The sequence below is a fragment of the Acanthopagrus latus genome, chromosome 14 (genome assembly GCF_904848185.1).
Source record: "Acanthopagrus latus isolate v.2019 chromosome 14, fAcaLat1.1, whole genome shotgun sequence".
NCBI lineage: Eukaryota > Metazoa > Chordata > Actinopteri > Spariformes > Sparidae > Acanthopagrus > Acanthopagrus latus.
The window spans coordinates 5,462,953-5,481,400 of record NC_051052.1 but is presented as its reverse complement, the minus strand read 5'-3'; the positions used below and the strand labels follow the sequence as shown (position 1 = coordinate 5,481,400).

The following is an 18,448-nucleotide window of genomic DNA, read 5'->3' as shown; positions in this document are numbered from 1 at the left end:
AGCTTACCCCAAACAGCCATGAATACAGCAAAGAAAACAGTTGCCCCGTTGTCGAAGAGGTGGGTCACCTGAGGAGAAGAAAGGAAGTCTCAAGCTGACTTTTAATCTTTTAACAAATGCAAATGCAGTTTGGCTTCAATCCCTGACCAATCACTTTCACAAGGGCCCAAACAGACAGAGCGTGTTAGACAACCTGCGCGTCACACTGCCTTTTTAATTGAATCGTTCAATTTAGATAAAGAGCAGCGCAGATCAAATTTGTATTATTGCCGCCAATCACCAAATTACTCATCCTTAGCCTATCCGTTGTTTTGCTGTGCAAGTACACTGGCAGATCTGTACCTTTTTGTCTTGGTGAGCTAGAGGTAGTTAACTTCCCAGTGACTAGATTCATAGCCTCCTCATGAATGAAATGCTTCTGTTCACAGACGGCATGCCAGGCACGCAGGAGGAGAGCAGAAATCACATGAAGTACCACTATCTCATCCAAGGAGCTCCGCCTGGATGATTATCAGCTCGGGGCGTGTTATTAGACGTATTTAAGGATGAGTCACTGACAGTCTGACAATGACTTCATGTGCTTTTCAGCTCAGAGTCGAAGATTGCTCAGCTCGAAGTGTTCAGAGCACCCCCTGCAAAAGAGCAGAAGGCGTCCAAGGGTGCGTGAGTAGCACGCCAAAAATTGCCTGTTGAGAATAAAACGGAATAAGACGCCTCTCACTTAAAAACGGTGTTCTGTCTGATCGGGCTCTCAAACGGCATTTAGCGATAGCGACGTGCACAACAGCCGTCTGGAACATTTTGTCCCCGTGCTGTGGTGACGGTACCTTGGCGTAGATGCAGCTGTCTGACAGTCTCAGGTAGGGGCAGTACTGGTCGCAGATGGGGCACATGATGATGTCAGTGGCCTGGCAGATTTCTTTACTGGAGAACAACAGTTTAGCCCGTCAGACTCAAACAATGTCAAGCAACGGTGAAAAGAGCTTTCGGGCGCCACACGATAGTGAAAGCCCAAAGTGATGCCAACCCTAACCCCCAAAGTTGGTGATAAACTCAGGATTTTTCTGAACAAAAATAATTTGTCCAAACTTTCTTATTCCATGGGGAAAGACGATACAATAAAATACAATACAGTACAGTACAATATTACTAAGCTACAATGGACAATAACTACGGACAGGAATTGATAAGAGTTACAAATACTGAGGCCATTACGGATTTTATCTAATCAGTCTGATACTTTATCTATTCCCTTACTGAATCCTGATCAATCTTCTGTGTAGGGGGAAAAAAGTCATGCATTCTGTATGTCTCAGGTGTGTGAAAAGATCCACCCTTTAACCACTGTTTGATCTATAACCCATTTCAAACTAGAACCAGTTCTAGACTAATACCCCTTTCTCTAAACATCTGAAATTGCGTAAATGAGAGATCATTTGTATTCATTTAATTCGTCCTCGTGAAATAAAAGTCTGCTTAACCTCACTGCGTATCGCGGATGTTCAAACATGAGACATTTACCCTCATTAAGGGTTGGAGAAAGTGTCGAATCCATGTTTCCCGGAACTCTAGCCAGGGTTTTGTTTTTTTGCTGGTGTTTCCATCTTTACTTGAACTTTACTGTTCAGTACAGACTGTACAGACATTATAACCTTGGAAAACAAATACTCCAATGGATCAGATAATTTCAGATTGATTCACAACTCAAACCAGCTGTCAATCCCCATCCGTAAGAATAAACAGATAATCTGATCCGTATTCATTAGTCATTCATCAGCAGCAAAATCAAACAGCAATTTGTAGCAGGTGAGGCTAATTCTAACGTTGAAAATGAAGGAGCTTTTGGAAAAAAAAAAACCCCAAAACGCTTCAAATACAATACAACTGCCAGCTCAAGGGACACTTATTTTCTCTCATAGAAAAGACGAGGCGTGTTTACCTGACCTGGCAGTGCTCCAGCGTGAAGAGGCCGTACAGGAACACAAAGAGGCCGACCAGCGCTGCAGGAAACAGCATCCCCGTGTACCAGCCGAGCCAGGCGAAGTACAGACCGATCTTCTCGCCGAAGTACCTCCTGATACAGCAACGGAGCACAGGAGGAGAGAGTTTGAGGCTCTCATTTGAAATACATTCATAGAGAAATAAACTCATGTCTGGTAAAGCAGCAGGTCTGCATCCCGATGTCTGTGAGTGCAGTTACCTGATGAGGTCCAGCGGTTGGTACTTGTACCAAACCCCCCACCAGGCCCAACACTCGTACAGCAGGTGCCGGTGGTTCTCTGCTCCGTGTGTTCTGATGGAGTTTTTGCTGTGGTATCTCCCCTGAAGAAGTCGAGGCACACACACACAGACAGACATGGAGAAACATTCGTATTTATCGGTGCGGTACCATCACATGGGATCCGACACAGAATTTGATGTATGGCTTTGTGGATATCAGCTTGATTATTACCTCATGAAGCGGGAAAGCTGCCTCATACGAGTTATTGCTCAAAAGACGATTGAGTCCTGGAATCAGAAACAGAGAATCGGGAATGAGGAGAAACACGTGACCGAGTGAGAAACCATTTTAAATTCAACACTATAGATATTGAAATCATGGATAAAGGTATAGGGCTGTATGCTTTGTAAACATCTGCCTCACTGCAGTCTAACGTAAGCTTGCCATTAAAGAGGAGGCAATGAGAGAGGACAAAACATCCTCTCCACTACATGGGTCAGGGTTACGCTTCATGGGTTTATGTATAGAATTAATCCCTTTTTCATTGGCCATATGTGAGCGGATTGTAACGTGACATTCCCCGTCTCTCTCAGTCGACTATACATGATTATAGACGATTTGTAGTTGTTTAATGCTGCTGATGTGGATTTCCTAGCTAAGGACTCAGAGAGCAGCAGTAGCTAACGCTAGCTTAGAAAAGGGGTCCGCTAGCATAAAGAACCGACCGAACACAGAAATTCCACAGAGCGCCTTTTTAGGATTTCAAAGGACTATAAGGTGATAACAAAGGTTGGAAGCAAAGGTATCACCACACAGTGTCAACTGAAAGTAGTTAGTTGGTTAGCTTTGTTAGCTCCTTCTTCTTTTATCGCTAGCCACGTTCATATTGATAATAGATTTTATGCTTTCTTGCATTAGTTTGATAATCACCTCAGTGTCTTAGATTACTGTTAGCGACATTAGCTAGTCACTCAGCTAATGCTCAGTAGCTCACCGCCAACATTAGCCTGATTCTCAGAGCTTAGCTAACATTAAATGCCAGTGGCTCTTTTTCACACACGCTGCTTGGAAATGCTGGCAAATATTAAAGCGCCCGACATACACTGTCTTGTGAAAGTTAGCTATATAGCTCCGACCTCATTGCTCATGAACCTGAATGTGCTTTTCCTCATTTTTAGCTGCCAGCTAGGCTAGCTGACTGGCTAACATCGCTATCGAGGTGATTATCACATTATCAAAAATGCTAAAAACAACAACACATGTGTAAAGCGAAGTAACTAACTCAAAATGTAAGGTTACTCTATAGTTGACAATTGAAAAAAGACAAGTGTTAACTGCACAAAATAGTTGTGTGTTTAGACAAAGAGGGAAAATTGAATATCAGATACTATCTTTCTCCCATTTTCTTTGTGCACCCCTTCTCAAGTTAGCAGCCATTTTCCTTTAATTTCCAGTATCTCTACAGTCCAATCTGTCACGATGCCAAGGGGAAAAACTCACCCATCTTATTTTTACCCTCCTCATATTTGACCCGCTGGAGGATGTGGTGGACGATGCGACTTCTGGTGGCGTTGTTGAAAAAAGTGTCTTTGTTGTGGATGATGAAACTGCAGTGAAATGAACCAGTTATTACAAATCTGTCTGAATGATTTGTGTTTGTCTGTGTGTGTGTGTGCGCGTGTGTGTGTGTGTTGGGTCAAATTTGTATGAGGAAGGCAACAGAGAGATTCTCAAGTGGAAAAGGAATTAAAGAGGAAATGGAAAAGACCAGGCACCAGCACAAGATAAAGCTCGAGTCATTTCTGTGGGATGGGTGCCTTTTTTTAAAAAAACGGGGACTGAATAAAAACTCACTGATGTATCCTCGATCGACTGAAGGGCGCGGTGAAGCTCTCGTTCTCCTCCAGGTCGGGCAGGGTGTCGTTGTCGAACTTCATGGGCTTGCGCGGAAGCCACCCGCGGAATTTATTGATGCGTTTCTCCATCCTGTAAAGTGAAGTTTGTGTTAAAGCTGCCGGAGCAGAGCTGTGCTTCATCAGCTGATCTCATGCTGCCTCACCTGCTCATGAACTTGTGCCTTCGATGCATGTAAAAGATTTTCCTCCTGGAACATGTAGGACATTGGAAATAATTAGCACTTATTACAGTTCAACAATGGGGAACAGAAGCTCCCCAGCAAACACAAGTTTGTGATATACATACCTTATCACGTTATATTAATTTTTTGTTCAGCAAGATGGTCTTCACAAACAAAGTTCGCTGTTAATAATTCTTTTAATTTGAATGCCATCATCGGAAGTGAAAAGCTAACGTTAGGCTATAACAAACTACATCATGGTTGCATGACTCCAATGTCAACCACCGCTAAGCTTCTTACTGCACTATACCATACCGACTTTACTATAAATAGGTCGATCCGCAAGTTGTAAAGTTAGAGTTGGATTAGTTTGCAAATCAAATCCGCCAGTGAAGATGGATTAGTGAGTGGATGGGTCTCGGAATAATGACGTTTAATGTCCCTGACAACTTCCGTGGTGTCATTCAGCCACTCGTTAGCAACCGCCTTGTCACAGCTCACAAGTATTGATGTAACTGAACTAACTGTCAAGCTTGTTTTAACAACACAACTATTAGAAAAAAAAGGACTGACTTTGAGACGAGGGAAGCGGAGCGAAATATTCTAACTTATTTTAGGCTTTAAGGACTCACTCCTGCGACACTATGAACCAACAAAGGCAGTGAAGAAGAAGACTACAAGCCAGCAAACTTAGATTTATAGGTACATTATGAAAGAATTTGAGTTGAAAACATTAAAAATTGCCTAAAATGATCAACAGAATGCGATGAAGTTATAGTTTTAAGCTAATGAAATCTATGTTGCGGAGATTTCTATTGTCTATTTAGCATGCTAACCAGCTAAACACGTCCCAGTCTGGACTGCTTGTTGCACGACAAACTGAGCTAGCTAGCTAACAGCAGATACAGTTAGCAGCAGTTAGCAATTTCTCTGGTGATATGCCACCCCTTATTTGTTCTGAGTATGAATGAATATTGCACCTTTAAAATACTCAAAAAAAACTGCCTCTGCAGATGTGTAATGAGTAAAAAAATGCATAAAACAAATGTTTAGACCCTTGTTGTCTCACCTAAAAGGCATGCGGATGTTCATGAGCTCTGCGTAGCGACAGAGAACATCCCACGGTGCGTGAAGCTTCAGAAAAATCACGTCACTGTTCGTAACAGAGGCCTGTAGGGAAACCAAGCACACACGGCAATTAAAGTCTGTTAAAAGTAGTTAAAATGGATAGGACTACAAAATACCTTGACGCTGTCAGCAGCACGAACATCAGTTCTGCATCAATGTGTTTGCTCGCGTCAGCTCTTTCCAACTGTTTACCTGTGCCTCCTGATGGAGTGGGAGTCAGTCTAAGGGTACATGAATCAGGAGTCAAGTGGAAACGAGACCTAAAAATAACAAAGTGACTCCATGCAAGAAAAACAAGTGGGCGGTCGGAAGGAGACAAGAATCGCAGTCTTCCTCTGCATGTTCCAGATAATGATGACCTTGATGCTACCGTATTGGCAAGTAGTCCAGAACTCAACACACACACACACACACACACACACACACACAGACACACACAAACAAACACAAATCACTACAACCGCATTTTCTTCTCTATCTAGCAACAGTTTTCGCGATATAAGAAACAGCCAGCGAGAAAATGGCCCTCGCCAGATTAGTTTCGGCGATAAGAGCGATGGCCCACCGATGGACGTCACAACAGCACTCGGTTGTCAGACCGGGCACAAAGGCTCAGAGTGCTTTAAAACTCAGCAATCTGCCCACTGAGATTACATGCATTACAGGACTGGGTATGAAATTGCTTCGTCACACAAATTGGTATTGATTCATGCTGCACACTGTCAATGCAGCAGCAGGTTTGCCAAAATACACTGTGAAGCTAATTCTCTGTCAGTACAGGAACCCGCCAGTCATTAGGCTTTTTTTTGCTTGGCTGCATGGGCAGAAAAGCGGAGAAGTCTCTCGAATCGAACAGTGTGACCAGAAATAACGTTGCTCAAAACAGACATGGAGGCTTGATGTGATTATGAAGGCCGTTACTCAGGTGGAGCCCTGTGACTGTGTCGCCTGCCCTGCTGAGGTGCCCTTCAGCGAGACATTTAATCCCCATCAGCTGAGGGAGCCCTGCTCTGAGCCTGCACCTGACTTCATGTCTCTCTTGAGGGGTTATGATTAGCTGAATGAGTCAGAGAAAGAATTTGAATGATTTGGATTTTTTAACATTTTATTAATTCGATGATGTCAACATGGTATCAGGTGATTAAAAGAATGTTTAAATAGGAATGTTTGCTTGTTTTTCTACCTTACAGTACATGCCAAAATTGAAATTGTTTTGGCTTTTCGGGCTGCTGGCAGTACAAAGAAATCAAGTTAAAAGCTGCTCAATCAATATTTTCATATAACCTCTGCGACTCTGTGGTGCACTGCCATGTGTTTTAGCGTTTTTCAGCCCTCTGTTTTGGTTTCAGCGGTCTCATCACTTTTATCAACACTTTACACTCCCTTTCCAGAACCAAACAGCTGACTAAGGCTCATTGGTGAACATAATGAAACATTTAGCCGCTAAAGAGTTACATATCAGTTGGTGGGGACCAAAACTGGGCTCAAAGTAGAGTAAATATTGGACTGGCGAGAGCACCAAAAATATATATTTTTTTTTTTATTGTTTACTCTTACAAAGGCAGTGGAACATTTTAAAGTTATTGTACCAGAGTAAGCTAGCAGTTAAAAAGCATCTAATGTTCCTCTGTAGGAAAAAAACAAAAAACAAAACACAGAACAGGAAATACGGTACCTTAAACAGCACAGTACATGCAAAAATATAATAATGTGGAAATTGGAACTACGTGTCTGCTGAGTGTATTAAATGTTATCACAACCCATTTGCCTCATCAACTTGGCTAAAAATAGGTCACTAACCCTATGTTGCTCTTGTAATTTCAGTCTTTTTATTTTCTAACCTCTAACATTTTGAATACTAAATAATATAACTGTTTAATGCAAAACTGACTAAAAGATCTGGCAATCATGAATTACGTCTCTCTTGCTGTATGGTTACTTAACAGTTGCTTTTTCTTTAAAGGCACGTCACAATTATTTTCTAATTGGCAGGCAAGGCAAGTATGATTTTTATAGTCTTAACTGCTGAGACACTTGTCAGTGTGATGTGTGGGCCGTTACATGATCGACGGCCGAGCTGCTAACATCTTCATTTGCCTGAACTGTCGTCATCCTAATGAAATAAATGGCATGTGTTCCTGTTCTTTACCTCCTTCTCCATCTGCAAGCCCTCTGCGCGGATGTTGCGCTCGAATATCTCCCTTTTCTCTGACTGCGAGCTGGACTTCCTGTAAACCAGGATGTAGTCGATGCGGCACTTTCCATCGCTGAAGCAAAGCCCGCACGACTTACTCCTCCCCTGAAGACAGACAGACAGACAGATAACAGAGATTAATGGCAGAACCGTAACTGGCCATTAAGAGGAGGAGTCTGTCACCTTGTTTTAAATGACATCTTATCTATCATTTATCAGGGAAGGACATCCAAACTATTCCTGTCCTAAACTGGCCTATACGCTCAGTTGGGCTGAGGGGAGCGAGATGGAGATCTGCAGATCCACCACTGACCTCTGGGAGGCCTGACTCAGACTTCGTGTTGTCCTCCAGGATGCTGCTGTGGGTTCCTGGGTTCAGCAGGGTGGAGTCGTCGTCTCTGGACGGACTGCTGGTGCCTTCTGACCGTTCTCTCTCAAGCAGCACATTGACGTCCTTCACAGCTGGCGGGAAGAAGAGCAGAGTGTACAAGAGTGATATTACAGGCCACCTTATAAGTTTAAGTCCGATATTTGCTCTGCTTTTAGCTCTGTTTTGGTCTCAACCGACCTCTTGGGAAAAATATATGTCTCTTTAGCTGCTGAACGGTAGCTGAGCAGAAGCATTTCACCCTCGAATGACAGTTTTTGACGTTAGCTACACAGACATTTCAAGCCCCGGTGCTGCAGTGTCTCACCGAGGGGAGGCACGTCGTCTTGAGTGCTGGAGTCCGGGACTTCAGCCGAGGATTCCTCCATGATGTCGGCCTTCCCGCTGGAGGAGAAGGCGAGGGGTCTGTCCGCTGCCTGGTAGCCTGAGGCCGAGGGCTGCAGCGGGACTCTTCGTCGGTGGAGGCTCCGCCACTGGGGCTCAGACCCATGTAGAGACACACTCACGCCTGTGAGACACAGACAAACCTTTTTACACATTATTTCCTCAAGTTTGGATGATGTTTGGATCCTACTTGCTGTCGCTTTAACGATGCATTTCTTGTTCTTCTAGTGAGGTCACAATGAGAACAGCATGGAACATAATGATGTTAGCTCACAGTGAGACAACTTATGTCAGCAACTTGGCAAGTACAGTTATCATATTGAGAATGAGTGCATTGCGGTCGAACTGTAAATGCTACTTTCAAATCCATTTCACACACAAACAACTCTCAGCATGTAATTAGCTCTAAGCTGTCACCATTTACACAAGTACTATTTTATATTTAAGGCAGCCTGTTGACTTATAATACTTCTTCTTAAAAGCCACAATTAGGTAGGTAAAAAAAAAAAAAAAATCTCTGACAGAATTCATGACTAAATTTTAGTTATGAGTTTTAATTTGAGCCACCTTCTCATGCAAGTCTGTGTTTAACTTTACGGCTTCGTTTTCACATAGTTTATGTGCATACACGAGTCAACCCAACGTTCATTGTCTCCCATGTGTCTGCAAAACCCTGAATATGTCCTGATCAGCTAACTGAGTGATAACATCTCTATTCATCCACCTTTTCTAAAGTTTAATGCCATACTTAACTAACACTGGTAGTATATTAGCTGCCTAATATATATATTTCACAAAAATGGCTAAACACCTGGTAGACCAACCTACTGGCTTAGTTGTGGCCGTGCACTACATTATTTGGTCCTGTCCAAACTCATATAAAAACAGAGAAAATTAGCTCACGTCCTTTGATAGCACTGTTTCTAACCATGAACCAAGACGTAAACCCAGGAACTACTTTCATATAGACTTACGGTTTTGCTCGTGAACAACATTTACTGATTTTCACCTCATAAAAGATACAAGCGGTATATAACTTAGGCTATTCAGTCACAGATCAACTGTTTCTTATATATATGCAATTCTATTTGGCAAATTTGGCAAACAGTGATACATTTCCTGACTGCTGTTTCCTCAGAAAGGTAGTAGGCCTAGACAGGAGGCTTAACAGAGCCTCTGCACTAAAACAGCTACCTGCTGTGACTGGAAATGAAGCTACTGAGAGCTGAGGGAAAAAAAAGTCAACGACAGAAAAGACAAGATCCTAAAAAACAATGAACTTGAAGCAGCTAAAATTCCCTGTGGGCTCATCACTGTGAGCAGCACCTTCCACACTACACAGTTATCAGATCCATTATACATTACAATAATGATTGGGGCAAAAATATAAACAATTACGACTGAATTATGTGAATGTTTCATCTCAATAGGTGAGGAGTTTACAGTTCAGTAATTGACTAATGTTCCTTGTAAAACATCCGTCTGTCTTCCAAATAACACAGGGGGGGCGAGCATGTTGGACCTGGCTTCGGCTGATGTGTTCTTTGGTTTGGAAATTACTCAGGTAACCCAGAGTGCCCTGCTGATTTAAGTCAGTTGAAGACTGGGCAAAACTGGGCAAAAAGTTGGACTCTTGATTAGTCTTGTTAAAAATCCATTTTAGCAGTCAAAGCCGAAACAAGTTCAGAGATAACCATTCACACAGTGGCAAACCTCTTCCCTGGGTTGTTGTTACTGTGGGAAAGATAAATGAGATGATAAAACAAGGAGCTGTAACGGAGGGAGTAAGGTAATAGATAACAGGAGAAAAAAAAAAAAGTTATCTGAAAGTCAAAGGCCCACAAAAAAAAAGAACGAGAAAACGACGGCTCCGTAACTTTTATCTCCTTCACGAGGATTAACCTTGAAAGAACCTGAAACGGAGGAGACTCTCTATGGGAACACACGCGGTAATTGGGCCTATTTGTCAACCGGACCGAGTCCTTTGGGGGGGGGGGGGAGGAAATTATTCAAAGCTTTGCAAAACAGTTTAAATGAACTCTATCTAAACGGGTCTGAATCTCTTACTTTCAGATCTCTGGAGAGTCTTCAGCAGAGGTGGGTGGCTGTCTTAGAGGTCTGCGCGCTGAATATTCGCTTGTGACATGAACGGTGACTCAGCAAAAAAAGAAAGAAATGTGCTGAGCCGCAGCGGCGGGGACAGAGATAGAGGTTGGGGGAGCGTCTTGGCTCTTAATCAGCCGCTGATGCTTCGGAACATTGGAGCCCGCGGATGCAGCTAATAGAAAGGTGATAAATTTTCTACTGGTAAGGAAAAATCAGCACTCAGCGTCCTCTGCCTCGACTCAGTGTGCCATTAAACATCCCCCCCCCCCCCCAATGTGAAGCTATATCCAAAGGGACGGAAACGACCACATGAATCTGGATTTATGAGCAGCCAGGTTTTCACATGTCACATGTCTGAGGAGCCAGTCTTGTATGGAGAACGAAGCGGGTGGTGGAGGAGAATCGATCCGGCAAAGTTTTGGAAGCTAAGTTTTAACCTGGCATCGCTAGACGAATTTGCCAATCAGTTTTAGTCTAGAACCTCTCACTTCATTTTACATTTCCCGTGGGGGCGGGCGGGGGGGTTATCAGCAGGCGCAGACCAGAATGCTTCTTAAAGCAATTGGAAACACCACCAACCTTTGCCTGGTTCCCAGGCTAGCGAAGTTAGCTTGCTTTGTTAGCTTAGCTACCCTGGGAACCGAAGTGGGTTAACGATTTCAAAAATGATGTGCTGTGTTTTCGATTGGAAAAGGAGAAATGGTTAGCCTTTAGGTAACACCAAAGGACCGCAAAAGTCAGATTAACTAGTTATTTTCAAGAAAACTGTTTTGAAAAGCTTACAGAGGGGTTTGCCACAAAATATATACTGAAACCCAGCACATTATAATTCATCCCGGGGACACAGTGACTACACGCCATCGAGTTGATCAACTGGAGAGTTTCTTTCTCCTTTATCCTTTGACTTTGTCCAACAAATCCACAGTGTGTTAGATAACGTTGGCCAAAGTCATCCCGCAACTTCACATGATAGTCATGTCAAATGCTGACAGGACATCTTCGATAGCAAGGGGAGTTTGACGAATGTCATGGCGAGAATTAGAACAGTTTGTCAGATAGCTAAGCTGCTGAATTAGATGATTTTACGATAATTCTGACGGAAACAACTGATTTTAGGGCCGTCCACGAGGAAAGCATCTCGTAATAGACGTAAAAGATCTGCTGGTGTAGCCTTTGCGAGGATTGGTGCGTTCAAGTTTTCCTTCAGGACTTTCTGCCAGAAAGCGCCGTTTGTCTGTAGGATGAGCAGAGTCGAAGGTGAGCAGGAAGCGAGATAGTTCATAGATCTGTGCATAGTAAATGAAATCCAAGATGCAGAGTTACATCTAAGACATTTTAATGAGGGATTTTTTTTTTTTTCATGGAGAAACATATCTGAATATATAACGTTGGTTGTGAGCTTTTAGGTTTTTTTAATCGATGCCACGAGACAAAACTTTTAAGACGCAGACGCCTTGTAACTAAAAGACTCGACGCAAGACGCTCATTCAGAGTGTTATTTACACTTCTACACGGGAATGAAGAGCGCTAGCTTGTTAACTTCACCTCCCCGCATCCAACGCGCTCGCCGCCAGCGCCTCCTCAGCACCCACACCGGTCTCGTTACAAGGAGGGAGAAGCGCTTACTATAAATATTGGCTCTCTGAGGACCGACACACCACATATTAGGCCTCATCACGCCGCACTGCCGAGGCGGCGGCCAGTCAAACAATGTATCCATCAAACTTTAACGGCCCTGTGGTACGTCTGTAACCCAAGACACAACTGCGGTCACATGGGAAGCACTGGCAGCACTCACACTGAGGTGTAGCACACAGTTCTATTCAGAAGTCAGTAACAGTAAACAGACATCGAAAGCATTCAGATCAAATCTGTTCAATCATTTTGATGATTTGACTTATTTTGTTCAGTTAGAAACTTCAAAGTCCGTGCCTGTCTAATTTATTCATTCACTGTGTTATTTCTTTGCCGCTCAAACAGACTCTTCTCTCGTTAGATGATCCGGCTGACCCCCTTGTGTCAGTGCCAGTGTTATTCTCCTTTCATTGACAGGCCTATCGTATGAAAGATTTACACCCCTCGACTCGCTGGTTCTGAATCGGGACCTCCGGTGTTTGGAGCTCATGAAAATTCATGCGCGCAGGCGTAAGTAGGTTACGTCTTTTCGATGTATCAGATGCATTTTTAATCAGCGTTTCATGTCTTGTGCCGCTCGCCTCGTTTTCAGGCTGTAAAGCCGTCTCCGCCTCCTCAGTCAACATCTGACTTCAATTACAAATGTTGAAAGGTACACATGGATGAGTTGATGACGGGATTGCACATTCGATTTGAATTTGCTATTCTAAAGTGCTATGAGATCAGGCCCATTTGATTTCAAAGGATCGCTGTGAGGACATTTTATACTTCAAGTTTATTTTTCTTGTCCTTGTTCGAGCTACAGTTGTATTCTGTCTTCTGTGGCTCTCGAGGGAACTTCCTAAAGTATGAGAGTGTGTTCAGACCAGGGCTGGACAATATGGTAAAAACAAAAAAATAAATTTAAAAAAAAATCATGTTGCAATTGTTTTGACAGATTGCGATACATTTGAACTGAAAGAAATTTATATGTTAAAATCCTGATTATACAACATTTTTTGGAGAAACCTGTTGTCTTGCTGTACATCTGGAGAACAAGATTTGTAGACCCAAACATCTCTGCAAGCTACAGCACTTTATTTATCATCCCACCTTCATGAAAACAATTATAGCCTCTTGTATTTGGATACTGCACTTAGCCATGCTGTGATTTCATTATATTTCGATTAGCTGCATGGCCCTACTTCAGACAGAACGCAAGGCAGATTTTAGAGGTGGTGCACTTGCAAACTAAGTCAACATAAAGACACAGTTACGAGGTAACGGTTACAGCACATGCCACATAGGAAAACTGTCCACAGTTCTTTTCCCTGCCTCTTCACAACCACCTCTTCAAAAAAAAAAAGGGATTAAACCTACAAATGGCACGTAGTAGCGTGCACACCTCCAGGCTTCAATCAAGCCTGATCCAATATCAAACTCCACAGCCCTGTATCAAACTGTACTCACTCGTGGATACCAGCCACCTGAACACACCTGATCTTTTTCATCGAGCTCCACAAATCCCCGAGAAACTGTTTTTATCTAAACGGCTCGCAAAGTTAAAGAAGGTGACAAAAGGTTTTGGATCCGTCCCTTTATCTGGATGCGCAGCAAAGGCTGATGGGGTCGGAGACCCATCCCCCCCACTGGGTGGAAATCAGCTCAGTAGTTTCTGTGTGATCCTGCCGACAAGCCAACAAACAAACGCACATGGGGTGAAAACCGGAACCTCCTTGGCAGAGGTAGAAGACCTAAGTGTTTGCCAAAATGTCAGAAAATGTTGTAAAAATGTTGATGAGTGATCCCCCAAACTCCAAAATAACATCCTGAACACTTTTGAGGAACTCTCTTGCTGGAACCGGAGAATTTTGACTTGGGAAAAAAAAATAAAAAATGAACCAGTGAACTGATTATCAAAATAGTTGGTGATCAGTTTAACAGTCAACAAGCAAGCAAATAATCAACTAACCATCAGAGCCTTAAAACACACACAAAGACACACATCTAGTCAGAGCGATGAACACAAACGATTTTGCACAATCAACGATGGGAAAAACTTTTTCTCTCCAGACACAACTTCTAGACGTTAAACTCTGATGATGTCATCCCGATTATCTTGGCTTTGCTTTGGAGATTTTTCTGACACAACACATGATTGGATTCGTAGACTCGGCCGGCAGCAGAGAGGTGAAGATGCCATGGAAGAGCAACATGACACATGTAGGATGGAGTGTTTTTCACTAGTGACAAAAAAAGCCACCGCTGCACAATCTGCTTCTCACAAGGACCTGACTTTAAATGCGACACTAAGCCACTGGCGCGTCCCTTTAAAGTGCATTCGGCTCGGCTATTGTGTCCTCACGCAGTTGGCCTGCAGTGCTGCAACGTAAGCAGCAGGATCTGGATCGGTTTTGGTCGCTATTTCATCGCTCGCTTATTCAATCACTGGAGCCGGTGTTTATTTCGCCTCTGCCCTTTAAGTTTCTGAGACGAGGAAAGTTTCAGAGGCGATCAAAAAAAACAGTCCATCACAACGTGGCTCCTTGCATAACCAAGGCAACCTGGAAGATGACAGCTCACACTGAGAGGAAAATAACAGATTGCAGGGGAGAAGAAGCAGCCTGGTGGGTGAGGGGGTGTGTGTGATGTGTCTCAGGGATGGGGGGGGGGGGGAGCAGGTGTCAGTCGCTTGTGAGGAAGAATCGGTCCTTCCGTCCCGATGCACCCAGCGTGCCCTACTAGGACGTTGGGTGCGTGAAGTGGGGTTTTTGGTGCCTGCTACCTGCTGCTGGTGGATGGGTGGCAGGGTCACTGCACACACACACACACACACACAAACTCATCACAGAAGCATAACCCATTTCTGCGTACTACGACTGATGCGTCATGGAGGATGAAGAGTGCATGAATGAAAACATGTACAGTTGCGATTAGAGAGGAAATGAGAGTGTGTGTGTGTGTGTGAAGGTCAAATGCTTGAATGGCCACAGGGAACTGCACGAAAAGAGGTGAAGCAGCTGTAGAGAGGAGTGCGAGGAGGACACGGCAACACACACTGCAGCAAAAAAACAAAAAAAAACAAAGCACATCATCGGACGGGGGAGAACAAGCTGCCCCTCGCTTCGGAGGCAACTTGACGACACTCACCGTGTGAAGGTGGAGAGAGGCACAGAGGCTGCTTCACCCCTCAGAGGGGAAGAGGGAGAGAGGAGGAGGAGGAGGAGGAGGAGGATGAGGAGGATGGGGGGGGGAAGCTTCTCAGCAGCCGCAGCAGACGCCAGAACAGCCAGAAGACTCTTTCCCCCACACGCTCCTCACACACACACCCCCACAGCAGCGGTCACCCCTCCTCCCCTCTCTCCCCCCACTCCTCCTCCCCCTCCTCCTCCTCCTCTTCCTCCTCCCTCCGGGCCCCGGCGTGCAAATGACCTCGCTGATGGAAAACAAACAAACGCGACGTCCCACGAGGGAAAACAGCATCCCCACTTTTTTTTTTTTTTTCTTTTTCTTTTTACTCCTTCCTCCTCATCACCGCGTCTGTCGATCCAACATAGCTGTGCATTGCAAACACACACACACACACACACACACACACACACACACACTCGCAGTCATTCAGAGCAGAGATGCTGAGAGCAGAGACGCACGCAGAAGCTGTCAAAGATCTTCTCTGGAGAGGAAAAACACAAGCACGAGCGGGATGTTTACAGTGAGGGGGGGAAGAGAGAGGAGGTGCGTGCGGCTCATCGGCATGCTCGATGATGCCTTCCCGCCGGCAGCCAATCGGGGGGCCGAGCTGCCCTGGCAGCAGCCAACCAGAGGAGAGGGGCCGGCCGTGTCAGTGTTGCTGTAGCCCAAAACAATGACAGTTGGCACTGATGACAGTGTCAGCATGATCCTCTGATGGAGACTCAAGGGCACGCAGACACACCACAGCACACATGTGTATTAAAGGATGTGTTTGCAATTTTTTCAATATTACAACCTCAATAACATGTCCACAAATATGTTGTTTTTTTGTTGTTGTTGTTGTTGTTTTGTTTTGTTTTTTAAATCAGCGGTCATTGTAATCATTCCTCCTAAAGACATCATTTCATTAATCAGATTCGGCGTAAGTCGGGCATTCCTTAATTCGGCCAAAGCTGCTTTGACACGAGGCTTTAACAGTGTGTGTGTGTGTGTGTGTGTGTGTGTGTCACAGATGAAGCGGGCATCTCCCAGACGTTTAACTGATGTCACAGTGCAGGGGCGGTGGGACATCGCGATGCCGCTTAACGATGTGGCTGAACAGACCGAGAACACCCAGGACTCTGGTAATGTGAGAGTCTCAGTGTACTCCTGGTTACTACAACAGTTATTCGATACAGTCTGTACTGAATGATTTTCTTGTATCGGAGGACAAAACACACCCTGAAAGTCAAATGCATGCACAGCAACTGTAACGATTCAGAAGGTAAAAGACAAGCAGCGCTGAATAAAGATGGTTCAGTTGATTCCAGGTCCTCCGGGTTGGTTTGTACGTATTTGTTGCTCATAAGGAACAAAGGAAAATTCCCCCACATGTAAAAAATTCCCCTCTGCAATGATTTCATCAAGACATACCTTAGGTGCGCTGATACGTACACGCACATCCTGTAAATATGGCATTAAAAGAAGTGAATGAAGATGAATGTCCATTTATTTTCTGGGTTGTGTTTTAATGGGAATGTGGCTCATTCAGATCAATTCAAATGAAGCCTGTTGTTTGCATGTTACATATTTTATAGTGTCTCCTGCAGCACGGGACTCACACTTGACTCGGTTCATCCCGTCAAGGCCTCGGTCTCGTCTCGCTGCAGACACCCTCTTCTAGACTCTGGGGTTTGCATCTCCACTGGAACACATTATTATGATTTTGACACTAGGTTTACTCATCCTATCACTTTTCTTCAGTGTTTTGTCGCGGTTTGGTTTGGTTTAAGTGAAGAGATACGTAATTCAGGAAAACATTGTTTGGGTTAAAATATACAATTTCACAACGTTAACCACATGTTAGAAAGGTCAACTTCTCCCATGTGTGTGTTTTTCAGGTCATTTTTCCTAAGTTGCAAAGCTACGACATGTAGAAAAAAGGTGCAATGATGGTCCTGGAGCAACATCACTCAAAGTTCCAGAAGGAGAACCCAGTGACTATACCATACTATGATACATATGCTTGAATTGTCCAACACAGACAGCTGAAGCCTCATATTGACGACTGTGAATTTGATCCCTCATCTTTTTGGAAAACTGTTTTCAGACAGACTGGACACGGCCATTTCCTCTAGGGCTGCACTATAGAGTAAAAACATCATATTGGGGTTAGTTTGATCGATTTTAACCTCCCAGTTTTCATTTTCACTGAAAAAAAAACTATTGAGATCATGGTGATGTAACATTTGTGGGGGCGGCACCGAACAAAGGAGAACAAGATTTGTAGGTCAAGATCTCTGCAGCGCTACAGTTCCTCATTGTAATGCTGTTCTGTCACATATCTGACCTTTAGCAAAGAACTGCAGCTATGATTTTGATTAATTGTGGAGCTCTAATGTCTTTCGTTCTTTCTTGCTTGCTTTCTTTCCTTCTTTCTTCCTTCCTTCCTTCCTTCCTTCTTTGCCATGGCTTCCTGCCACCTCCAGACTGTTTAAACATCTACAGTGTGTATATATTATCCTTATGCCAAAGGGCCCCACTGACACTAAGAAGTGTTTCAACTAGCAAGATCTGTTTTGAAAAAAACACTTTGGTGATGTCAATCTGCTGCACCAGTAAATTCGGCGGCTGTGTTTGTTTACTGCGCTTCGCTCTACATACTCGTGCTGCTGTCGCAGAGCGTCTCCTGACTGGCACTGAGGGTGGGCAGCGGCGTGATGGACAGCGACGCCGGGCAGGACACCGGCTCGAGATGCTCGCTGCTGGGCGGGACGGCCGAGGCCTCAGAGCGAACGCAGTCCGGACTGGGGAGATTCTGGCCGCTCGCCGGGAAGGGACTCTTCCAGTGGGAGAACCCGATGGCCACCTGACCCCCGAGGTCAAACCCTGCCGGAGGACAAATACGTCTTAAGTTTAACCTCGAGTTGTGTTATTTCTGTTTTGTCACGCATTTTTTCAACTGTCATAGTGAGAGATGACATAAAAAATGCAAAAAAACATACATCGTGTAAGGAGAATTAGCTGCATCTACTATCTGTACCCTGTGACCTCTGACCTTCTAACTGGCTCTTTGTGATGCTGGTAGATGAGCCTTGACAGTCAAGCCTATCACAGCAATCTTCTCAGCAATGTCGCCCTCTGGTGGTGGAAGCTGTCAACGTC

At 44.2% G+C, this 18,448-nt stretch overlaps 1 protein-coding gene across 1 annotated transcript in view; it reads right to left on the bottom strand.

The window, feature by feature from the left end:
* The window catches only part of LOC119032288 (anoctamin-4-like), a 51,808-nt gene that overhangs the window by 21,347 nt on the left and 12,013 nt on the right, over window positions 1–18,448 (bottom strand). The window contains exons 3-15 of the mRNA XM_037121272.1: window positions 17,948–18,172; window positions 8,316–8,516; window positions 7,934–8,082; window positions 7,576–7,725; window positions 5,368–5,468; window positions 4,281–4,325; window positions 4,076–4,207; window positions 3,722–3,828; window positions 2,453–2,508; window positions 2,201–2,322; window positions 1,940–2,074; window positions 828–924; window positions 8–68 (exon numbers count right to left, since the gene is read on the bottom strand). Of these exons, the coding sequence (XP_036977167.1) occupies window positions 8–68; window positions 828–924; window positions 1,940–2,074; window positions 2,201–2,322; window positions 2,453–2,508; window positions 3,722–3,828; window positions 4,076–4,207; window positions 4,281–4,325; window positions 5,368–5,468; window positions 7,576–7,725; window positions 7,934–8,082; window positions 8,316–8,516; window positions 17,948–18,172 (1,581 nt within the window). The remainder of the gene's footprint in view (window positions 1–7; window positions 69–827; window positions 925–1,939; window positions 2,075–2,200; window positions 2,323–2,452; window positions 2,509–3,721; window positions 3,829–4,075; window positions 4,208–4,280; window positions 4,326–5,367; window positions 5,469–7,575; window positions 7,726–7,933; window positions 8,083–8,315; window positions 8,517–17,947; window positions 18,173–18,448) is intronic.